Source organism: Phycodurus eques, chromosome 12 (genome assembly GCF_024500275.1).
Source record: "Phycodurus eques isolate BA_2022a chromosome 12, UOR_Pequ_1.1, whole genome shotgun sequence".
NCBI lineage: Eukaryota > Metazoa > Chordata > Actinopteri > Syngnathiformes > Syngnathidae > Phycodurus > Phycodurus eques.
Genome location: NC_084536.1, coordinates 15568095 through 15594188, shown reverse-complemented (window position 1 = coordinate 15594188; position 26094 = coordinate 15568095). Strand labels below are relative to the sequence as shown.

Here is a 26094-nt window from a genome sequence, read left to right as displayed (position 1 = left end):
AATAGCTGTATCCATAACATAACATTACTCCACTATTACAAATGGTTAATTATCCATTAGGGATAGTAGCTGTCTTATAGTGGATGCTACTTGTAGTTTCAAGGGTTCAATTTAAAAAAACATGTACTGTGAGTGTGTGGCGGGAGTAAATAAACATCACATTCTTCTGCACGTTTTAGTTGAACTGAAGCAGTGTTGTTGTGACAGCTTAAATTGCAGTTCAAGTTCAACTATTTTTAGGAGACTATTTATAGTAAATTGCAATCCACGGAACTGCAAACATCATCTCGGAATGAAACAGACTAGGAGGAGAACATTTTGTATGCTTTATGTATGCATAAGTCAAGTGACAGTTTTAAGGAGTCGTACTGTATAACTAACTACACCTACATCTTTAGGTGAGTGTTGTTTGCATACTTGCATTTGTACATTTACGGTCTGGCTAATTGACCCTGCTCAGGGTTCTTGATTGGATCAAGCCCGGTCAAGGACAATGTGTCACGAGCTGCCTCTGTTATGGGAGTAGTGGAGACTTTATCATCATCTGGGCTCCATTAATTCTTATTCATTTTAGCTTTGTGATAAGTGCCAGCGTCTGACTGTCTGGACTCTCACCAGTCCAGGAGCCGTGTTGGGAGATAAAGTCAACCCTGTTATGGGAAGGGTGCTCCTTCTACTGCTTCTTCTTCTGCTACTGCTGCTGCTGCTTCCAACTCTTATGAGTGGCGAGGGTGGACCACGATTGGTGCCAAACCACCATGTTCGCTGCTGTGGGGTTAAATATACGACATGTGCTATATTTGTATTCAAAGAGGGAGGATAATGGTGAAAAAAAAAATAGTCATGCATGGTTTGTAGTTAGACACATGAACATGCAGTATTGTTAAATAGAAAATATGTCACAGTTCACAGTTTATTATTATTAACCAGGTAAGTACAGTTTTTTTTCTTAATTTTTGCATTTTTTTATAGTTCTTGTATTGAAACTAAATAGATTTTCTCGGTGACCTCATGTTCTGCCCTGTTATCTTTTGTCTTTTGTTTTGGACACATTTTTAAAATTTTACACAAGTTATGTTGTGAGCCATGATGGTTTTGTTGTTGTTGTTTTTTAAAATATAAATATGTCAGGACATATAAATATAATACAGGGTGGAAAAGGTCATTTAGGGTTTAGTTCTCTGTGTATATATCTTCACACTTCTTATCAAGGATACGGTTGGCTGGCTGTGATATGATCTACTTTTTTGTGGAAGCAGGCTTGTTAGCTTTGTGAAGTTCTCATACAGTTCTTGTGTAGCTTTTTACGACATTGTGTACCTAATGAAATGGAATGATTATAAATGACTGACTCGTTAGGTAACTTCTTTAAATAAAAAATAAAATAATAATAATAATTAAAAAATTGCATCATGCAACTGCAATTTAAACCTTTGACTAAATAGTGAATGAATGACCATCAGTAGGTATTTAAGTAAATTTCTCTTGCCCTCCTTGGCCTTGTATTTTTTAAGTAAAATGAAAATAAAAACATGTTTGCTGCAGTCTTTTCAGAAAGAAAAAAAAAAACCGGGGGAGAACGGGAAGCTTTTACTTTCTCAAGGACAAAGGAGGAGTTTGTGTTTTGGGGAGGAAACATTACTTGTTTCTCACACTTAAATTGCAACAGATCTCACTCCCATTTTAATGTTGCGCCACTTAAGTTACCCATATAGAGTAGTGAAAGTCTAGTCTGTACCTGTCCAGGTAAAAGGTGTTGATCATTCGAAAACAAATATCAACCTAAATAGTGACTATGTATGGATGTTTTGTCAAATATTCTCTGAAGACTGCAGCATGAACTTCAATGCAAGAAGAGTAACCTTGCCTGCCATCACACCTCTTTGTCTTCAGAAGCGGGTAGGAACCTAAACGTTCAATCTTTTATTTATTTATTATTATTATTATTATTAAGTTGAATTCCTTTTACTCTACATTGATAAAGTGCAACCTTCTTTTTTTTGTTTTAGAAGAAATCCAAATCTTAGTTATCTTGTGACTTTAATTTAGTTCTGTTAAAATCAAAGTCATGAAGGGATCAGGACGTGTCTGATAAAGCTTTCGCTTCAATTTAATTTCAATTAGCAGTATACCTTATGTGCTCTTATTTGTTTCTTTGTCAATTTGGTTGTCTGTTTTTACTGTACTCTTTGGAATAAAAATCGGACAGTATACAACACTACATTCTTCAGACGTCAGGCAGTCAATGACTATAAAAGATCTATATCTTTAGAGTTGTTATATTTACAGTTACTATGTCAATTGTGAATTTTTTAGACCTTGGAAATGGAGGTACTTTGCTAAAAAGCGCTATAATTTCTAATGTCATATTTATCATATTATTTGTCATATTATTCAATCTTCACAAGAAATAACCATAAAAACTACATCACTGTCCAAACACAATAACTATGTATTTCACGTGTTTATAGGTTTGTGAATCAAAATGAAAATTGCTCGTTTTTCGCAATCTAATAAGAGCCACTATTGTAATATACTGTGCGTGTGTGTGTGTCTATATATTGTATATGTATTACATACGTATTATATTATTATGATGCAGTACACTTCTTCAACACTGCAATAAGAATAATGAACATACAGTGGAACCTCAATTCTGTTCAGCAATGCTTGCTGACCTCTGATGTGTCTGGATTTTGAATGATTTTACCTCTTAATAGGGAATTTCGCTGGGGAAACTATATTTTAACATAATCATGTCTAAAACAACCAGATTATGTCCAATTATAGTGCTACCTATATTCAAAATAACATAATCCGGTACATGCGCAATCTAAAACTGGTAAAAACACTTCCTCCTAGCTGGTGTAAATGGCGAAAGGGGATGTGTGGGAATTTCAAACAGCTACCATGTCTTTTTTTTTTTTTTTTTTTTATAACCACAGCTGATATTTAGGCGTTGTTCATCTTTACATATATGATATCATATTAGTGTAAATAATTGATATAATGTATTAAACCTTTGTCTAAAGACACCAGTCATAAAGAATATTTTAGCAAGTTCAGCTTCAGACAATCATGTCATCAATCCTAGTTATGCTCTTTAGTGTAGCAAACACAGCTATACCATTTCCCGCGTTGATCACATGACGTTCCACATATAGTGAATTGGCACTTTTAATAGTAAAAGAAGGGAATTTCCCTTTCTGACATATGAGGAAAAAATACAACTTATAGAGATCATTCGTGCTGCTTAATTGATTGTCCAATGCAGGCAAACTACTTGGAAAATGTAGTGAGCTAAACTACGAGCATAAGCTACACTAAAATGTAGCTTGCGTACACTGAACGCCACGAAAAGTAGCTAGGTAAGCCACAATAAAATGTCAAAAGTAGCTAAACGCCATAAAAGCTTGTTTCCTACCTCTTCCTGTCTAAATTCCCTTCACACATGCACAGACACACATGAAGAGTTTTACTCTATTGGTGCCTAAAAAGATGTTGCTAGTGCTATGTTAGCTGTTGATGTTTGTGATTTGTGACGACTAGCTTAGCTGGCGACTCTTGCGCTAACACAATCATAGTCACACCATGCAGAAAGAAATGTTTTTTTTTTTAAATATATTTTTAGTTCTCAAAAATTGGATGCATCCGGATTAATCTAATGAATGATGTAGTTTTTTTTTTTTTGGTTTTGTTTTTTCTTTTTAAATCTCCACATTGGTAAGAAAATGCCTGTAAAGAAAATTATGCAACGTTACTCTGTAATTCATATGAATGTCAGGTGTGTGACTTAGCCGCAGTTGACTGATGGTAACAATAAAAAAAGAGGACATTAAAGTGAAAAGGGGCAGTTAAGCAAAGGTTATTTGCTTTCCCAGCGTCTTTGCGGCGACTCGCTTCCAGTTGCTTGTGCGGCTGCTAGACAAAGCTGGAGGCCACCTCCTCAACCATCACTCAGATAGAGCTGCAGCTGCGGGGGTGCGGTTCAAGGTTGAAGCAGACGAGTCTAATTGGGCAAGTGGCTCACACTGTCCCATCCTTGAGATAAGGTCAACAAGACCGTTCAGCCGTGCACGCTCACAATGTGTAGATTTACGCTTTGCTTGCCCTACTGACTTTTTTATTTTTTATTTTTTTTTCCTCCGGCCGATGGTACTGTTGGTATTTCACCAATTCTGCCATTACAATATAATCATTTTCAATTTTTCATTAACATTGTTTATTTAAAGCTCAAAAGCAGTAGATGGATAGATGGATAAATAGATACTGTAGATAAAAAGAAAGATGGATTTTAGACTATCTGTTTAATTAATATATATTCCCTCATCTACAATACTCACATTATTACACACTAATATGGATGAATTAGTAAATATATTGTATCTTTAAAGCTAATAACAGAGATGAAGGGGATCTCACACCTCATCACCCAGCTCTCTAAGACGGTGTTTCCCGACCTTTATTGAGTCAAGCCAGATATTTTACATTGGAAAAATGTCAAAAAGTATATACCTTTATTCTGTAATCATGATGGTCTCCTCTTAATTTACTCATTCATATTAAGGTTAATTGTAACATTTGCTATCTAGTAGATGAGAATGGAATTGTTCTGCCTGTCAGTATACGGCGCTGGTATAAATAGATGAACAAACCTTTTTTTGTCGTAAAATAAATAATTTTCTGACCAGTTAAGTGAAACTGGACAAAGAGCGCTCATGTACACCAATAGGCCATGGCACACTGGCTGGGAATTACTAGTCTAGGATACATGCTTCTGATTTATGACCCCTGGAATTCACCTAAAACAGCTTACTACCTGTTCAATTTCGGCATTGGTCCTGTTATGGTGTTGTTACAATAGACGTGCCCTAAAGTTTGTGTTGATCAGTGAAACTGGTAGTGGGGGGATAAGTGTTTTATTTATTGATATATATATATATATATTTGTTTTTTACTTTCCAGGGTGCACAACTGATTTAGTCTTGTGGGGTCATGTTTGGGAATCCTAAAATACATACTAGGGGTGGCGGGGGTCCGGCGGGGGGCCCGGGGGTGGTTGGTGGGGTCGTGGGGGTGGGGGTGGGCGCCGGGGTGGGCGCCGGCAGGGGGAGTCTTTTTTTTTTTTTGCCTTGTCTCAAGTGTCTTCCCATCTAAATGTTTTGTTACACTTCACTGATATTTCTCCTCTCTTTACATGCATGTACGACTACTTGTCCTCGTCCCATTTTTTTTCTCCACATAGTAATAATCATGTGCTGTCCTTTACCCTGCAGCTGCCTCTCAGACCAGCTACAAAGCTATTAGTTTAACTTTCGAAGGTCTTATTTATTTTTTTTTCATTATATTTTTTGCTTTGACTTGAAAGTGCAAACTAGAGATAGGAGCGCTATGAACTCACCTCACTTCACAATTAGCCACACTGCGGCAAACAGTGATGCCACTCCCAGTTGGAGTTCACTGTCAAGCTAAACATCAAACAAAGAAAGTTGCCTGTACATGTATGCTAATGCTAACACATATTGGGAAACACCACACATATCCATCCAAACATTTTCTATTCCGCTTATGCAAGATATACAATGGGTATTTGAACACAAAAGGTGCACCAACGCATAAGCTAATATAACAGTACTCAGAGTCATCTTTATCCTATGGAAGGACCTGAGACAAGCTGAGAGGAGCGATATATGTCTGTCTGTCTTATACTGCCCCCAGGTGGCCAAGGCAGGCACACAGAAGGAGCGTTCAATTGATGCGAAAAACGGTTGAATTCGTTTTAATTCTATTAACTATGGCATTACTGTATGTTTTTATAAGGTATAATAATATAGTGTCCACCCCCCCACCCCCATTAAAACACATTACACAATGTTTTGTTGTTTTAATGGGGGAGGCTGGGATGGATTAATTGCATTTCCATTCATTTCAATGTGGAAATATGATTTGCGATTTGTGATATGAGTTACGATTGTGGTCACTGGAACAAATTAAACTCCTATCTCAAGGCGCCACTCTATACACATCAAGCAGGGACGTGTACACATAGACTCCTAGTGGTGCTCCAGCATTGGCCCTTTTACCCTGGATGAGAAAAGTACCCTTTTGCCAATTATTGTTTTCTTTATTCATCAATATTAAAAAAAATAAGCCCTCTCTGTCATTAATTCCTCCCCAAACGTGTTTTGATATCTGACGGGCATTTATTCGAGTCCTTGAGGCTTGTTCCCCTCGCTGATCTGCGGCGCACATGCTCCTGCTTTGCCCCCTACCCCCGACTCTCCTCTTGACTCTCATGACATGCATGCAGTTGAGCACTGCCTTCTGTGACTCAGACACACGTACAAGTAGGAAGAAATGTTTGTGCAATCCCTGACTGTTTGGGGCAACATTAACCACAATACTACACATAGGATTTTTGCAACCGCTGAAAATTTTACGTGGCTATACGACCGACATTTCCTAATTGCGGCCAAAAAACAGAGGTGGAAGGTGGGGTCAATGTCGAACAACATTTGTCAGGCATATATGCTACAGTCACGCTTTGCATATGCAAGGTTTTGTACTAATCAAATCTGTGATTTCAAAGCCTCTTTACTGATTTTAAATTATGTTAATGAAGAAAGTAGGGGAGAACATACATGCTAGCTGCAGCGGACAGACAGAAAGACAGTCAAGCAGAAATTGTATAGCTGGCTTTGCAAATTGAAGAAGTCAATCAGTTTTATTTCATTTAAAATCTTAATTATGTTGAAGCCAGAAGAAAAAAAGTGTGACCACAAACATATTTTGCAGTGATGTTTTATTCATTGCATTGTCCTGACCAAACGTCACATGAACTCAAGGAGATATTTTAATGCAATTATTTATACTTAAACATTCGAGGTTTACAAGTACTTTTGTAAACTATATTGCTCTATATCAGGCGTGTCAAACATACGGCCCAAAGTTCAAAACCAGCTCGCAAGGGGGTACAATCCCGCCTGCAGAATAAATTTGAGCGTGAAACAAGTACATAGGAAGTGTTGTGGTGAGGACCAAGGATAATTTAAAAAATATTATGGTGTCATGTAGAAAATAGAAAATCAAACCGTAATAATTCCGAGGTCTTCACAAGTTGATTCATATTTAAAGTGCAATACTATATTTTTCAGTTCCAAATGCATGTGACTTAAAGCTTTGTGCCTTAAAATACAATCACTGTGATCAATTTTAATGATCAGATATATAGTAGATACTGAAGATGACAAGCTGAAATTTTTTTTTTTTCCTCAAGCGTCATTCATTCTAAATATTTTCATAATGCACGTTTTTATTTTAGCATCAAAACAAAAGAAAGAACTTTATTTGCAATTAAAACAATAAGTTTGATTGACATTTATGCTTGCAGGTAATTAAGATTTATAATGAAGATAACACCAGCAGAGCGGTAGAGATCCCCAGTGACATTGTTGCCCGGGACATATGTCAGCTGTTTGCCTTGAAGAGCCACTGCATCGATGAGCACAGCTTGACTCTTTACGAGCACCTCTCCCATCTGGGAATAGGTAAGACTTGATTTAACGGAAACTCGGGAGTTAATTCACTGGGTTTGGCTTGTCTCATGCAAAAGAGCGACTGTATGCCCCACCCCACATAATGCTTGGTCAATGGTGAGTCTGTCTTTTGTTACCTTGACAAACAGGAGGCGGAGATTTTACTTGCGAGAGCAGAGCGCAGAGTGGGGGGAAAAAGCGAATTAAGACAATAAAAGCATTTTCACTCATGGAGGCAGCACTTCTTACGCTAAACTTTGAGTAAACAGCACATGGACATGTCACCTAACACAAAGACACCACCATTTTGTCAACACCTTTACGGAGCGTGCCGCTTATCAGAAGCTAACGCCGTTTACAAAGTTTAATTAATTGCATTGCAGCTCTGCTTACCCTTTGGCTAACCTTAGCAGGGGGCTTCGCACCTGTTTCTGCATAATCGTCTTTCAGATAGTGAAGTCTGACGGCTGAGCGATGGCTTGAAAGTGGCTCTGGATCTTCACCCAGCATAGCTGCTACGTAAATCATTGGCTGAGAAATTTGGTGAAGGGTGGTGGTTATCCATATGTAAATTAGCCTCACTTTTTCGTAACAGTGAAGTGAAAGTGCAGAATGACTTGCTCACAGACACACTTTTAGAAATTGGGAAAGCATTCATCCAAATCACATGGCTTCACTAAATTAAACGAAAAGCCAGACCTCCAGTAAATTCAATTGAAAATGTCTTTTTCAATTGAATAAGGATTATTATTTCTATATTTAAAAAAAAAAAACGGATAATTTTCTACAGTTTATCCACTGTAGCATACTACAGTGTATTCAACTTTATTCAAATCAAAACAAAGCAACTAATTACTGTGACAGTCATGTTCCAAGCAATTACAATTTAACTGAATACATTTGAATAAAACTGCAATATCCTACAGTTCAAAGCTATTTTATAAAAAAAAAAGAATAAATTAATTTTGAATATATTTGAAGGGGGACAAAAAGGACCCCAAATGTCAGTTATGTGAGACATCATAATTAGTTACATACAACATGAAGCATGGATGTGTGACCATGAAAAAAAGTCTTAATCAAATCTTTTGAATAGTTGAATGATAAAATAATAAATCATGCAGAGTTCCTTGACTTCAGGGTGATGCTTTATGTGGAGATTACACCAAGGCTAATAAAAAAGATAATCATCCACTAAAACTATCGCTGGGAAGTCTTAGCAAAGCTGTCTATTAAGTTATTTGATCCGAATTATATCTTAAGTCGGTAATGCTTATTTGACCATACATAACATTGTAGGTAGTGCAAACAGGGAAAAACAAAAAAATAAAAACATGATAATGATATGTTCCCCTCATGTCCTGACTAGAGAGAACGATTGAGGACCATGAGTCAATTATGGAGGTGATATCCAGCTGGGGAATGGATGCAGACAACCGGCTAAATTTTAGGAAGAATTATGCAAAATATGAGTTTTTCAGGAAACCCTTGGTGAGTTTGTGATAGAAACGTCTGCATCATGTCATTTGAACCACTTCGCACATCTCTCTATGCAATGCCAATGTGAACAACCATTTGAATTCTTGTAGGACTTCTTCCCTGACCATATGGTGTCCATATCCGGTGAGACCAATGAGGTGGTAGATCACTCTCAACTTGTACAGGTACCAACTCTTCCTTATTCCTTACATACTGTTCATTTTCCATGCATATGGAGTATGTTCCGAGTCAATACAGTATGTCAAAATGTATTAACAGCCTGTCTGACAATCAATGTTTCAGAAAGAAGGGAAAGTGTACAGGGTGTCCTAAAATACACTTCCTTTTTTCCATTTGGTTTCAGGTATCATTCAGTAGGACTTCTTCCCTGACCACATGTTCGGGGAAGAAGGTCACATACAGACGTGAGGCTATCAGCATTTGACACCTCAGGCTTTGCAGTTTTTGTAAGCGTATCATTCCCCATACCCAAGGCTCACCAAACAACATTGGAGCAGTGTTGCAAAAAGGTGTCTAGTGGAAGATTATGATGCTTAAGTCAGTACGGGTAAAGCTTTATAACTCTTCGAAACATCTGCTGACTCAAGCTTTGATTGATGGTGATTTCCAGTGCAGCCCGCTGGAAGAGACTTTTTTCCCTGGCTGTGCGTGAACGCCTGCTCTAGAAGTTCCGTTGTTTTCATCAGTGGCAGTAATAGCAGGCCTTCAGCTGTGCGGTTTTGTCAAGAACAGCTTCGGTTTTAAGAAACTCGCCATGCCTCGCATAATTTGTATTATGCTTTGGAGCAGTGTGACTGCCATAAAGCTTCTCAAACTGCCACTGCAGTAGGGGACAGAAAAAGCTTCTTCCTAGGCGGTAGTAATCATGCCTTATCATGGCCAAGGGAATGGTATGCTGACAAAAACTGCAACGTCCAAGCTCTCAAATGCTGATGGCCTCATGTCTGGCCGAACGATACCAGAAATTAATATGTACTGTGACTTTTGGGATGCGCTGTATTTTTGTAGGTACCGTACTTGCTTTTTCAGTTGCAGATCTCGTGCCTGTGCCAAAGCACCCTATGACCCCTGTATGACTTCTGTTCTTTATGTTTAGTATGTATGATCCTTATGTTATTTGACTTTTTCACTGTTTGGAGATTCCCCCCTGACCATTCAAAGACCAACAGGTGCATGTTTCTGCGAGAATCTGTGCAAATGTGGTTGAAACACATACAGTTCTCAGGACCGTTTCAAGCTCCCTCTTGTACAATGTTGCCACTGTCCCATAAAAACATACACAAATTTATGGCATGTGCAATAGTGTCACAGTTTCAAGATTCCCACCATTTTCCTTGATTGAGCACGCAATGGTAAATCTAAAATCCATTTTAGAGGACAATGTCAAATTTGACCTGGGAAAGCCTCAGTGCACAAACACTTTGTAGAACCTGAGAAGAAGAATGGCAATTTTAAATACATGCCTTGAGATACAAGTGACCCCACTTAAGAGTTTTGAGATTAGATAGCTTTGCCTTAATAAAGTCTGTTTAGCTTAATGCTAACAAATCCCCCTATGAACAACAAACACCATAGACAGGATAATAAAAAAATATTGGTGTTGCAGTGCTGTAGCCCATCGAGCAAAGCATGTTTGAACACGAACGGTGGAGCAACACATGTTGACAGATAATATAAAAATACCCACAGGCATATCTTCTTTTGTAAAAAATGACAAAAGTTACTGCCGCTTACTGAGTCAGTTCTGAAACTTTTATTTGTGTCTCAATACTCCCCCAGAAAGAACAAACACCAAAAGGACCATCACAGTGACCATTGAATTGAAGCAAAAATAAATAAATAAATAAATAAATACAAATCAGCAAAAACTGTTACATTATTCACATTCTATTTCATTATGTCATTACTGTAGTTTTGTGAGGGGTGGGTGGGATTAACAGATTAATGGCATTTCCATTCATTTCAATGGGGAAAGATAATAGTGTGGTCATGGAACAAATCAAACTCATATTTCAAGGCACCACTGTTTTTTTTTTTTTTTTTTTTTTTTTTTTTTTTAACTGCTGACAAATGTCAAAATGGGCCAGCCTGAACAGTACGTACTGTAAGGGTTATCTTAAGTTCCTCAGCCTTCATATATGAACAAGTATATTTATTTACACACCAACAGATCTTTCTCAGCGCCAGCACTTGCCCAGAGATTCACGGACATCTCCACACCAAGGAGCCAGGCAAGAAGTCCTGGAAGAAGTTGTACTTTATCTTGCGGAGGTCAGGGCTTTATGTCTCCAGTAAGGGAACTTCTAAGGTGAGTGAGCCAACGTGAAACAGCGACAGATAACACTGACCATAATATGTTTAGCACAGTGTTTTTTATCATGGTTGTAGAATCATCCCGAGAGCTGTTTATAATTTTTTGCTTGGTTCATGTTGCAACACAAGAATGCCTTACTGTATTATTATTTTAAATAAATGCCTCTCACAACTAAGCAGTGAGCATCATTATCACTCAAGCACTTGTGTTGAAGAGATTGCATATTACCAGCTGCCCGTAGACAAAACATTGGGACAGGAATAGAGAAAAAAACAACATCTTTTTATCTGGGTAGATTTGTTCTACTTGTTCTAGTTTGTCGACACAAAAGGTCAGCGGTTCATCTGGTGTTCTATCTCGGTCATGTTTCAAGGGAGTAGTGGAACGGGCTGAACTTGATTTGCCTCTCAGCAGCCTAAAGGCATTAAGAATAGGCAGAATGCTGCTGATAACTTCTCGACAGGCGGATTTATGGTCATGAAAACATGGAAAATAGGTCTAAAATAATTGCTATAAAACTTTTAGATTCAAAAATGAAAATACACATTTGCATAACTGTGGTTAGTGGTACAATTACATGATTTCTTCATTGTAAAGGCAGAATTGTTTCTACAGCTCTTGTATTGCTTTGAATTTGATTGTGCAAGTGCACCTGTGGTGCGGTGGTTCTGCACGTGTGTGTAGTCATGTGGCCACATAGTATTCATAAAAGGCATTGACATTAAGAATTTCAGAGAAGGTCATGATAAGGTTATTTAAAAAATGCCGACAAATCTTTTAACCTGCTACAGTGGACCTTTGTTGTCAAACGCTGTTTATCGCTCTTGTGTGAGCGCGAACACTATAATGCTGCGCTATTACTTTAAAAGGGAGGGTAGAAAGACATGAATGTGTCACATGAAAGCGGAACAATGGTAGTCTTTGTGTGTGTTCCCCCCCCCCCCTCCCATGTAGAGAGTCATCTTTGGAACTGTTGGCCAATATTGAGTCTCTCGATTTAGTCGTGTAAAGCAGTATGCTTGCATCCAACATTATCACTCATTTACTTTAATTACTTTACTTTAATTTATAGAGCACTTAAAAAAACAGCTGAAGAAAGTGCTGTGAGTCAAACATAAAACATACCCAAAATAATAACAAAAATAAATGAAATATTATTTTTAAATCAAAGCATGCTTCTTTAAAAACATAACACTAGTCAGTGACATTGAAAAAGTCCTCTGTGTCTTTAGCCCAAATTGTCACGGTCCTAATATGCCTGCTGTTTCGACGTTGGTCTGTTGGCGGTTTCAAGGTGTATGAATTTTCTTCCTGAGGGGATGTCGAGTTATTATGTAATTTGTTCCTTGCAGTTGTACAGTATATCCATGTCTGTACCACACTGCCCCCCCCCCCTCTCCCCCACCCCCCGACGGGCAAGGTGTGGACAACAAGAAGGAGCAGCAAAATGTCCATTGAATTGAAGCAAACAAATGTGGCAAAAGCTGTTTCATTTCTTTACATTCTATTTAATAAAGTCATTACTTCATGTTTTTATAAAGTGAAACATACACATTATAAAGTATACATTTTTTTTTTTTTTTTTGGAAGCTGAAACAGATGAATGACATTTCCATTCTTTTAAATGGGGAAAGATCATTTGAGATAATGTTTTCAGTTACAAGCATAGTCACGGAAAGAAATTCAACTTGTCTCTCATGGCACCACTGTAATTGTCAGCAAAGATTTTTCTTAAATTTCATATATTCATTTTTCTCCTGTCCTTGTCCTGTTCTATCTTGTCCTGTCCTTTCCTCACAGGGTGTAGCACTACAGCACCACACAACACTCATATTAATGTTTCATTGTTGGAGATAATGTAATGATTCACTTTTCTCATCCTGTTTACAATTAGTGCTTTGTCTTTTGTCTTTGTTTCTCTCTCCCTTCTAGAAACTTTGTTCTGTTCGACTGATCAAGTCTGATTCTCAATAAACTTCAATTATAATACCACAGCGGAAGCTTAAAAACTCCACTGTGACACAAAAAAAAAGGATACAGATTTTCGATTCTGCTTGACCGAACAGGACAAAAAAAAAAAGAGAGAGAAAAACAAAATATGAATATATATCTTTATAATGCTGATTACAGGACCCATGGCATCTTCAGTTCATCGCTGACTTCACTGACTCAAATGTCTACACACTGTTGTCAGCCAAAAAAGCACACGGGGCTCCCACTGAATTTGGCTTCTGTGTTAAGGTCTTGTTTTTATCCATCCGTAGCCATTTGCTTACTTTGTTTCCGGTGTCTTTAAATTGATCTGTCTTGTATTTGTAGTCCACAAAGTGCACTTCATCCCGGGATATGAAGCTCCTGTGTGCAGATGACGAGCAGACTAGGACGTGCTGGGTCACAGCCGTGCGATTGTTCAAGGTTGGCTTGGATTCTATTTTTTTTTTTAATAGTCCGTGCATTTTTACATAGTGCCCCCTAATGTTCAGACTGAGATGCCACATAACTGAAATACCTTTTGTAACAGGCAACGCTTAAGTGAAATGTGTGGCAAGACTTCTAGAAAAGCAGGCAGTTGGATGTTAAAATGTCCGTATTGACAAGTTGTTACTCCAACATGTGTTCGAGTATTGGGTACATAGAGTTTGAGTAACACTCATACCATGTTCAAGAAAAGTTTGTATTTTGTGTTGTATGATCAATATTTGATTATACGAAAAAAATTTTCATGCCTGTTGCAAGACGTAATAGCATTTTCAAGTATTAACAGCTATTGGCGAGTACTCAAATGTAAGTACGTGTACTCGTGTACTTTCCTTGTCTTCGTTCCAAAAAAAAAAAATCACGTTGGTTAACAACTTGTTTTTTATTTATTAAAGTGATTGAATACAGCTGGAGAGGGAGACTGGGAGCTAAAACCCAATTGTTTCCTCCAGCTCTTTTAAACACAATAAAATAAACCACGTATAATTTGTTGAGGAGCTCCAGTGTAGGACTGTCGAAGATATCATTCATCAATGCACTGTTCTTTTTCAGTATGGGATGCAACTGTACCAAAACTTCATGCAGCCACACCAGAAACAAAAAGCCTCCCCAATGGTAATCTGGTTTTCTCACAGATGTTAATTGTGAATCAAGAATAATATCAGTATTTTATCAAATTCGTAAATGTTTACCTCCCACCGTTAGCTTCTCAAGCATGTTATCGTGTCCATTGTGTCAAATGAAATATCGTGTGATACTACTAAATAAGGAGAAGCTAAGCTGTGTAGTCGCAGTTGTTGCTGTATAAATAGTTAGGACAAATGAGGCACCTTCACTTGATGGTGTCCCAGAATAGCCTGAGACCCAGCTGGCGGGAGTGAACACAATCTATTTATGGCATAAAGATATGTTCATGAACTCTCTGTCTTCTAAAAATAACACTATCAGGTGCTCTCAAATCGGACAGCTCACCACCTCTCCTTTTAAGTGGGATGGTCATGTGACCAACAGTCTTGCCCAAAGTATGAGGATCTAACTACTGAGTCGTATTTTTCTACGTCTTGTCTTATTCCCTCGTGACTTTTTAGCAAAAGTGTTAATATTATCATTTGGGCAGACCAGAATGTGTGTGGTAGAAAAATACATAATAATTCTTTGGGTACATGTACAGTAGAGGTACCCAGTCTACGCAAGAATATGTAATCATTTTACTTAAAAGAGGAAAGTAACATCCTTTTGATGGAACACGGGCTTGTAAAAAGCAAACAAACAAAAAAAGCCTCTGGCATTGCCATGGGCGACCCCAGTTTGGCGATCCATATTATTGATGATGTCCAAAGAACAGCATGTATTTCTTAATTTCGTTACTTAAAAAAAACCAAATAAACATACAAAAAACTAATTTTTAGATATACAAAAAGAATGCTAAATACAAGCTTATATCCATTCACTGCGATTGGCTGACAACCAGTACAGGGTGTACCCCGCCTCCTGCCCGATGACAGCTGGGATAGGCTCCAGCACGCCCGCGACCCTAGTGAGGAGAAGCGGCTCAGACAATGGATGGATGGATGGATGGATATCCATTCATTTATCTTCTATTCCGCTTCTCCTCACTAGGGTCGCGGGCGTGCTGGAGCCTATCCCAGCTATCATCGGGCGAGAGGCGGGGTACACCCTGAACTGGCCGCCAGCCAATCGCAGGGCACATACAAACATACAACCATTCACACTCACATTCACACCTACGGACAATTTAGAGTCTTCAATACCCTGCATGTTTTTGGGACGTGGGAGGAAACCGGAGTGCCCGGAGAGAACCCACGCAGGCACGGAGAGAACATGCAAACTCCACACAGGCGGGGCCGGGATTTGAACCCCGGTCCTCAGAACTCTGAGGCGGATGTGCTCGTCCATCGTTCCGCCAGTTTATATCCAGTCAGTGCAAAATATGTATTACCTTCATACCATTTATGTATTGGTTATTAATATGATAGAAGTACACCTGTACAACAGTTAATTTGTATTCACCACAGAAGCATAAAAGTAGACCCTCTACACCTGTAGGGGAAGTGTCTGCGTAGTGCACCCCCCCCCCCTTCACCCAAAAAATAAAAAAAATAAAAAATGAAGAGACAGCAATTAATGCAACATTCAGTGTACTTCTATATCACAAGTGTGTTAAAGTGAAACCTGACCTTTCAGCGGAGCATCTCCGAGAACTCCCTGGTGGCCATGGACTTCTCGGGCCAGAAGAGTCGGGTGATCGAAAACCCCTCGGAGGTTCTCTCTGTGGCCGTGCAGGAAGGCCTGGCATGGAGGGTGAGTTCGACCCATCGGAAAAGCAAAGGAGTTGAAAACACTCCAAATGTGGAAAGACATGGGGCTCTATTTTTGTGACCGCCTTAAATCTGCACGGAGGCGGGTTAGACCGAGTGTTGGTAATTGCGCACACAGACGCAAACCGTCATATTTAAAAAAGGGAAGTCTACATCGCTGTGGGCGTGAACACAGCTGACTTCAATCCTGTCCAATCAAAGCGGCTCCTCTCATTGCCTTTAAATCTGGCACACTCAGTCTCGCATGGAGATGTCTCTGTGCGGAAGAGGTGGATGCGTAAATCGCTTCGTCACTTGCGTCGATTAATCTGTAGATTCTTTGTTTCCGATTAATCGACAAAATCGGATTAAAAAAAATCCTTTATTCAAAAACATAATTTCAAATTGACAGTGAAGAAAATGCACAAACATAAATTGATTATGATCCAGTTCCTGGTTTGGTCCGTAACAGTTTTCTAAAGTAAAAGATGTTTGCGAATGTCTTATTATGATAAAACGCAAAGATAATTAGTCTGCTTTATTATTATAATTACTACAATTATTATTATTTACTGCTTTATTATTTTGAATATAATTATTTACTATTGAATGGCTGAAGTTCAGAGGATTTTGACAATTTTAAGTTAAACAAGGTCTCTAAATGTATCAATGAGCAAAAATTTTTGTTGAATCAAGGTACGGTAGTTTTTGTACGCCGCCACATATTCGGCGTCTACAAAAATAGAACCCACAATGTGAAACAGATGGAATCTCAATTGTCTTCTTCAAATCATTTTTTTGGTGTGTTTTCAGAGGAAAGGTTGCCACCGTCTGAGTGCACATGGAAGCCCTTCTGCATCCCAGAGCTCACTAAATATAGGTTGGGTTCATTTTCTTTCATTTTGTGTTTTTTTTGTAACCAGTCCTTGTGCTGCTAGTTACTTATATAGTATGGTGGATCTGTATTAGGGCTGCAGCAATTGAATAGTTTTAGAATTGCGTGTTCTACCAATTATCCCATCGATTAATTGAGTAATCGGATACAACTGGATTTTAACACACACATTTTGTGTGCTGATTTGCTTTGAGTGCCCAGAGAAGTTACAGGAAGTTGATGTTGAATGTATTGTTTCCTGCACTTCAGCTCTCCATTTAGCCCAGCCCTGGTTCCATGGCAAGCTGTCACGGGAAGAAGCTCAGCGTCTGATCACTCAGCAGGGTCCAGTTGATGGGTAAGAAGCTCTATTGGGACACGACTATATCAAATGATGAGGGGCGAATCATACTGTCTCACTGATCACAACATTATGTACAGTATACAATCTAATGAGATCCAATACAATCATTGTGTTAAAATGTTTGGGTTTTCAGGCTATTTCTTCTGAGAGACAGTCAGAGCAACCCCAAGACATTTGTACTGTCACTGTGCCACATGCAAAAAGTCAAACACTTCCAAATCTTACCTGTGAGTACCATGGACTGTCTTTTATGATGATCATTTAGGTTGTCATGTCCACTTAGGTGTGTTTGCATACATAAGCCGAACACACATGCGTATGTACTTTTTTTTTTTTGCTGCTGTCAGCCACGGCTCACATCCAGACTCACCAATTTCACACAACATCCTAAAAAACCCCGCCTCTTAAAGGCACATGCGTGTACACAGACACAAAAATAGCAGTTAACAATTCCACAAACCTTTCATTTGATGATTTTTCTAACTATGACACTCGCAGGCAGGAATTCCTCATTGATTGTGCCTCTGCCTCTTCGAATGTGCATATTCATACTCCCACCACCCCACAGGTGGATGACGCAGGGGAGTTGTCCTACAGCCTCGACGACGGCCACACACGCTTCTCAGACTTGATTCAGCTGGTGGAGTTTTACCAGCTGAACCGGGGCGTGCTGCCCTGCAAACTCAAACAACACTGCACCGGGACCACCCTGTGACAACCGGGAGGGACCGCCACCATGGAAGCCTCAAAGTCACCTCCTCTCAGAGGCCTCTTTTCTGGGCAGTCACCCGCAGTGATCTTGTGCATGGAAGCAAAATTATGCAAAGACCCGACAGGCTTGCAAGGTGCGTCGTCCATTGGCTGAAAGAGCAACATTTGACATTTATTTGACTGTAAGCTCTTACTGTATTATGCTAAATGATTATATTTTATAATTATTAAATGAAGCATGCATTTTGCAAAGGTTGGAAAATATTTTCCCCCTTTGTTTTATATTCAAAGTCTATTGGTAAAAAAAAAATAAAAAAAACTTTATTAAAAGAAAAAAATATATAACATACTTTGAATGATCTTTTTGTCCTTCACTCATATTTTTTCAAGTTGTAATGAATAATTGAAGTGAATGTCATCGTCTGTTAAAGCATTTGTAATAAATCTTTTTGTGTGATGTGTTGTGACAGGTGCAAGGTAGGATTTCTGTTCTTCCAGCGCCATCGTGGCCCTCAATAGGGCAAGGAAGCGGATTTGGTTAATGGACTGGGTGATGATTATAACAAGCAAAAACCCAAAATTCACAATCTCAAGAAATATTAGGGGAAAAAACAAAACAATTAATGTAGAAATCAGGTAGAAATTGGCCTCATGAAAAGTACCTATATGTGATTAATACACCAATATAGTATGACTTTCACTTTGTGGACCACTGAAATAAATGAACTTTTCAACGAAATTCTAATTTATTGATATGCACCGACCTGTTGTTCCACTATAAACCCCTTCAAAACGCCACTTAAATTCCAACATTAGATACGGTCATATAACATCACAACATTTCCAATTCATCAAATTCTCAAAGCAAATATTCTCAAGTATATAGGATGACATGTATGTATATTTTGAATAGATCTAATAAAGACCAAGAAAATACGTCCAATAAATCAGGTATAACCTTATTTTATTTTAAATTTGACATGATAAATTCAGGCTTTATCCAGTGGATATTTCTCAAATATAATAAGCTTCCTAACTAGTGTATCTTTACCTACACTTTGTTCACTTATTTATTATCTAACCTCCTACGGTTAAAGTTAAATTTAGTTGCTCCATATTGCACGTGAACGATACACATTAACCCAATATTGCCAAACGTGATTTAATATATTCGATATGAGGAATATGTAGGCATTATGTGGCCTACATTGTGGATGCAGTGTGGGAGGCAGCAGCACCTAGGGTGCAGGTTAACCCATGACCACTAGATGGTAGTAAAAGCATTTTGTTGGCTGTGTTCCAGTTTGATGTCGTCAAATAAGTCAAATAATCAATTTACGTTTATGTTCACGTAAGTTCCAATAATTATCATTGATTGATACTGCTGACAATAGACAGCATCATACTGAATTTCTGGCTACAAAATTAGGTCCAACTCCACACTAATAAGTCAAAGTTAGCACAAATGATCAGAATGAACACTTGTCAGAAGGCTATGGCGCTTTGCTCCACTGGACACAACAACCATAATGATGAACATATGACAACATAAAAACAACTGAGATTATGAGAGATTTTGTTCATACAGTTACTGTATTCGACCTTGTTTGGAGGTGCAACAATTAATTGATTATCAAATTAATTGACAACTCTTTTGATGATTGATGATCCCATTGTTTTACTTAAAATTGTCGAAATCCATCTAAATTCTCCCAACAGTGAATCTTCTCAGATTTCTGTAATCCTTCATGAAAGCAGACTGATTATCTCTTGCGTTTAATTAAAAAAAAAAAAAATTTTCAAACATATGCTTTTACTTTGGAAAATCATAATCAAACTTTTTGCCTATTTTCCTACATGTTACAGACCCAACCAGTCACTGTGTCCTCAACAATTTATGGGGGACAAAAATAGTTTAATATATTACAAAAACAATCATTCATTGTAATGTAATGGACTCTAGAAAGTATTCGGTAGTAACAGCCCTAACCTTGTTCGATTAGATCGTAAACATGTAATATTCACTTGACCAACTCCAAAGTGCCTTGCGTGTATTCCCTTTCTCTAAGGATGTGTACAATTATTACAAGTGCAAGTAATGACTCATCCTTTCACTTACGTCTGATTTTTCCACGGCCCCATCCCGCTATGAGTAAACCCTGCAAATGATTCCCCGCTCAAACAGCAAACGGCCAAAATGTCTCGTCTGGAAGCACCCGTGTGAAACAAGCTTCTTTGTTGTGATATAAATGCACTGCCCCGACGCCTCTCCGGCTTCACTTCAATAGCAGCTTTTTTGAAAGGGAGCGCTCACATCCAGGGGAGACGTGCACAAACACACAAGTCTTAAATGTACCCCTGCTTCTTAGGTCTTGTGCTAAATGTTGTTTTGGATGTATTCCTGCCATTGATCGGCGCCTGGCTGCAGGGGGAGAGATGGCAGCTGGGAGAGAATGCGCCTCCTTTAATGAATTCATCCAACACTAACGGCCTGTGGACACTGCATTTCTTCCAGCCTTTCTCTCTCTCTCTCTCTCTCTCTTTTGCTCTATTTCTCTCTCTCTCTCTCTCTATCTCTCTCTCTCTTTCTGCTCTGTCTTGGCCCTCACGGACAACCAGCAGCACTCTTTGCACTTCACACCACTACACGGCTTGTATTCGGCTCGCGCTCTCACAGAGGTGTCAACTTCCCCAGTGGTTTTCATGGGAAAATAATTAGCGGTGGCACTAAACATTTAGGTTGACTACATAAGCAGGAACACTAGAGCAGTGGTTCTCAAGTGTTGTCACCCTGGGACCCACTCTTTCCTTTTGTTGCAAAGTCGCGACCGACATTTAAAGAAGTTAAGAACAATAAAGAGCATGTTATGTTTTCAAATTGCTTTGGACAATGTATAATATATTTTCAAAAGCTGTTTCAAAGGAGGCGGCACGGTGGGCGACTGGTTAGAGCGTCAGCCTCATAGTTCAGAGGTGCGGGGTTCAATCCCCGGCCCCGCCTGTGTGGAGTTTGCATGTTCTCCCCGTGCCTGCGTGGGTTTTCTCCGGGCACTCCGGTTTGCTCCCACATCCCAAAAACATGCATTCATTGGAGACTCTAAATTGCCCGTAGGTGTGACTGTGAGTGCGAATGGTTGTTTGTTTCTATGTGCCCTGCGATTGGCTGGCAACCAGTTCAGGGTGTACCCCGCCTCCTGCCCGATGACAGCTGGAATAGGCTCCAGCACGCCCGCGACCCTTGTGAGGATAAAGCGGTCCAGAAAATGGATGGATGGATGGATGGATAGTTTACTTCAGTGGTGTACAGTAGTTAAAGATCGGCGTGCATATATGGACCCCATCAATGCGGCCTAGACAGGCTAACTAATCCACTCATCGAGTAATGGATGTGGCTTTGCAATTTGGAGTTTTGATAATCAATCACGAGCATTCAAGTCTCTGTGGAGTCGCGTGTTATTTTTTCTCCCCCCCCCCCCCCCCCCAAATCCACAGCCCTATTTTGCTAATACATAAGGGAACCGGGTCTGGCCTGATCCTGTGCATTTTGATGCCTTATTAGAATGTAAAGTGGCTCAATTAGAGCTAGACAGTGCGGCTTGTGAAATAACTGTTTCAGACAGAGAGTGATGAATGCTCATATTTAATGCAGATCCTGCAGGAACTGAGTCAAACAAGAACACAAGAAAGATTGCATTATGGCATGACTGCAGCTCTTCTTTTTGTTCCAACTTAATTATTATTATTTTTAAATTATGAAACATCCATATGAGTTCAAACAGAGACACACAGTCAGCCACCACACATTTACTGTTGGTACATATGCAGAATCTATGTCAAGAATTTTGTATATAATGACTGCCACTGTTAAAGGCATTAATTATACAATGTTTATACATAATTATATAGTTGTAGGAAAATAGCAACATACAACCACTTTATTGATAAGGTACCTAGTTATACAGTATAGTACAAAGCACAGCGATACGCTTTGACATCTCACAAGCTGAGAAAATGGAATTATGCAAAAGAGATGGGAGCCTCTACGAGGGCAAAAATATATAGAGGTGAAATATGCATAATATAGACGGGTATCGGATATACTGTATATATAAAGTATACAAATTAAAAGCAAATCAAGAAAATGAAATGCTAGAAATGGATGTAAAAATATGGCATTCAAATAGTACACCATATTTAATATACCATATCTGAAATGGTTTTATCCCATCGAAATGAATGGAAATACAATTAATCTGTTCCAGCCCCCCCAAAAAACCCAATCCCCCCCCCCCCCGGTTAACTCTTTGTTGATAAGAAAAATGGCACTCAACAGTGTTGTACTGCATGTTGTACAAACATGGTAATAAATGTAAATATTCTCCACATACACGGAAAATGCCAGCACAAAACCCAACTGTACCCAATGTATTTTCCTTCCTTGTTCTTTTTTTGTGGGCTTTATTTGGTAAACAATCTTAATGGTGCATTAGCGCCACCAACTGGTATTGTCCTTCCACTGCAAATAAACCAGTCTGACTTTAGGGCACACTGGTATTTCACGGCACCACTGTATGTCATTATCATTCATTAATTTATACTATTATTACTATACCAGTCGTATACTTCTAATACCACTACGCTGACGACAACTACTACTATTACCAATGATAATGATTCTACTCTGTTCTCCTCCTCATCCTGTTCATCTAAAAAGTCTAAAAATCCTTTTTGGATAAATTTCCAGCAGGTCTACCTAATGTTGTGGCCATGGAGTATTCAGTATACTGTACTGTACAGTGGTGCCTTGAGATACGAGTGACCCGGTCGTTCGGGCGATTTTCTGCTTTGACCAAATGGTGCTCGTAATGGTGTCAATGAAATCACTTCACAACAAACGTAAGCAAACAATATTGGTATTGCAGCGTTGTAGCCCATGAAGCAAAGGACATTTGAACACAAACGGCAGAGCAACACTTATAGACAGATAATATAACAATACTCACAGGTATATTTTCTCTGCAAAAAAACAAAAACGACTGGTATATTGCAATTTATTGAGTCACGTGCAGGAGTTGTGAAAGTCTTCTTCGTTTGTGTCTCCATGATTCTATTATACTGCAACCCCCCAATGGCATAGTCACACACACCAGAGGGAGTCGCAATGAATTAATCATGATGCGTAAATGGTTTCATTCTTTACATTTTATTTGATTGTTGTTATGATGTTTTTATAAAGTACACAATTATAGAGTGCTGTTTTTCTTATGAAAAAACATGAAAGAAATATGTTTTGGGGGGGGGGGGGGGGATAAGGCTAGAATGGATTAATGGCATTCCCATTCATTTCAATGGGGAAACATTGAAAATGTGTTTAGCATTACGATCATAGTCACAGAACAAATTAAACTCGTATCTCAAGGCACATTGTATTTCTTTTGTCTGTTGTTCTAAAAAAAAAAAACAACAAAAAAAACAAACACCTTAGAACTGTCCTTTATGATCCTAGCCACAGGTAGATGAAGCGCTATTGAATCCCTGTGTGCATTCTCCTCATTCAGCGGGGTTCCTGTTATTGTATTGTTGGGCCCACCTTCAAAGCTGAAACGCTGCAGAGGTTCTTCATGTCCTTGAGAAATTAACATGGGAGGACTGGCTTTGCTCCGAGGGAGCCCTATTGAGGCCACGTCCCCCCCCCCAGCCTCCCGCCCCTCCATAATCCCCATCTGAAAGACATACCTCCACTGGCCAGACCGAGGTAGCCGCAGCCCAGCGGGCCGAGTGTTTACATGATAGCGGAGCATATGCTGACATTTATGAAGACGTGCGTGATGTCGTTTGATTCAAATTGTTGAGTTGGAAACGATCCGCACGTTTGAGGGAGTGAGCCACAGAGTGGAATGAGTTAGGCCATGCGCAGATGAACAAACAGCGGATTTGAAGTGTACCAGCCTGTGTGGCCTCCCAGCAACTGGACAACACAGAGGCACTCCTCCATGTATTTATAAAAAAAAAAAACCCTGCTCACTTCTCCCGACTCAGCAGGGAGGAGCTCACACTGGAAGGCAGACAGTGAGCGATGGACAGCGGGGAGACATAAACCACAGCTCCTGGTGGTGATGGACTGATGTTTTAGGCCATCAAACGGCTGGCTTGGGAAAGGGAAACGACAGGGGAAAAACCAGGAGGGGGTCTCACTTGGAGACGGGAAACTTTTTCTGACTTGAAAGGTAGCGAGACATGGAAAAAAAAAAAGTTAAGCTGAGATGTTTGACAGTGTAACACTTGGGAAGGGTATTACTGGAAGAACAAGAAATTGCAGTTTCCGCCCAAAGAATATTACAGGTATTAGAGCAGTGGTCCTTTTGTCTCAGAGGTTTTATTCATAATGAATATTTGTAAAATTATCCTAAGCGTCTGTGACATTATGCACAGTTTAAACATTTAATTCAGTGATTCATTTGCATACCACTAGAGGGAGAAGTCGCACAATATTGTTGATGTATAACGGCATTAGCGTAAATGCTTGTCTCTCAGTATTCGTGTACTATTATCGATTCACACTAGCACACAAACACTTGATACGGTTGCTTGTCTCTTGGCCCTTTGGACATCGGTTTTTTTTTTTTTATTGTTTTTTTTTTTTTAAAACCGTAGCATTAGTGTGAATACTTGTCTCTCAGCATTCACTCAATATATTTACATAGTAATGTAAGTGTGAATGCTTGTCTCAGCATTTCCACATCATTTTTTGGACACACAGTAGCATTGATGCTAATCTAAATAGCATTTTTGTGAATACTTGTCACTAAGGATTCGTACATTATTGACTTCACAGTAGCATTATTGTGAAAGTTTGGTTTTCCTACATTCACTAAATATTTCTTGATGTATAATGGCATCAGTGCGGATGCTTGTTTGTTAGCATTCACACGTTGACACGCAGTAGCATTAGTATAAATCTTTTTCTCTCAGTATTTACCTCATAAGAAAAATCAAGACTTATTTTCACACGATAGCAGTAGTGTAAATACTCACAATATCATTTGTGTGAATGATGGTCTGACAACACTCACGTAAAAGAAATACGATTCACAAGACGCAGAAGAGAAATAATGTGACCGCTCGTCTCTCGGCATTTCACATTTTTTTTGGCTGCACAATTACATTCGTATGCACACTTGTCTCTCAGCATTCACGCAATAATTTTGATAGCACTGGTGTGAATGCTTGTCTACATTAAAAAAAAATATTTCTTAATTTCTTCAATCCACTGTAGCATTTGTGTGAATAATTGTCTCTCAGCACAACTAGACACAGCGTCCAAGAGTGCTAGTGTTCGGTAGAATGTGCTTCGCTCTAACTTCAGGGATGCTCTCTATATTGTGTGAAAAGAAATGCGCTGAGGTCAAAGAGCAAATCTTAAGATGTATTTTTCCCGCAGAATTAGATGGGCATGAGCGCATTTGCACACATACTGGATAGCTTCACCTGCTTCTTCTCTTTTCTTTTTTTCCCCTCCACTCTCATTTACATTGTGTGCGAGTGACTCCTGAACAGAGTGGGAAGCCTCATGGAAGAATGAGGAAATGGTCCATTTTTGAGAGCACAGTGAAGTAGAAGCAGAGCAGCCTATGTTGGCATTTCATTCGCCAATCGATGAATAACCCAGAGCGATGTTTTTCAGTACAGATTGGCAGCCGTTGTGTGTGTGTGTGTGTGTGTGTGTGTGAAGAGGAGAGAGTGAGAGAAAGCGATGGGGGCATGGAAGAGTGGGGATTCATCCTTCCCCGTAGAATTACACAGTGGTCAAAAGTATTTGCAATGCCAGGAGGTATTTTGAAAGATATGTGGAAGAAAAAAATAAATAAAAAATCCAATACCATGGTGACCTTTTGCTGGGCATTTGCGAACGGATTCACTTTCCATATAATCTGGCTCAGAGTCAAAATCTGTGTTAGTGTAGCATGTTGTTGATTCTAAATTATGGTAATCTATTCTGT

The 26094-nt window shown here is 39.1% G+C and overlaps 1 protein-coding gene across 4 annotated transcripts in view; it reads left to right on the top strand.

The window, feature by feature from the left end:
• Positions 1 to 20621, top strand: part of grb14 (growth factor receptor-bound protein 14) — a 28034-nt gene extending 7413 nt beyond the window's left edge. Inside the window, exons 4-16 of one of the 4 annotated variants that reach the window (XR_009769542.1) lie at positions 7391 to 7547; positions 8905 to 9026; positions 9125 to 9199; positions 11206 to 11343; positions 13480 to 13590; positions 13669 to 13764; positions 14380 to 14442; positions 16033 to 16149; positions 16959 to 17025; positions 17290 to 17377; positions 17517 to 17610; positions 17952 to 18228; positions 18565 to 20621. Coding sequence is in view for 3 of the 4 variants with exons in the window: in XM_061691296.1 (XP_061547280.1) it covers positions 1804 to 1899; positions 7391 to 7547; positions 8905 to 9026; positions 9125 to 9199; positions 11206 to 11343; positions 13480 to 13590; positions 13669 to 13764; positions 14380 to 14442; positions 16033 to 16149; positions 16959 to 17025; positions 17290 to 17377; positions 17517 to 17610; positions 17952 to 18098 (1371 nt within the window). In the remaining variant the exon portion in view is untranslated. The other 3 variants (XM_061691296.1, XM_061691294.1, XM_061691295.1) reach the window with 3 other exon arrangements.
• Positions 20622 to 26094: the final 5473 nt, after the last annotated feature.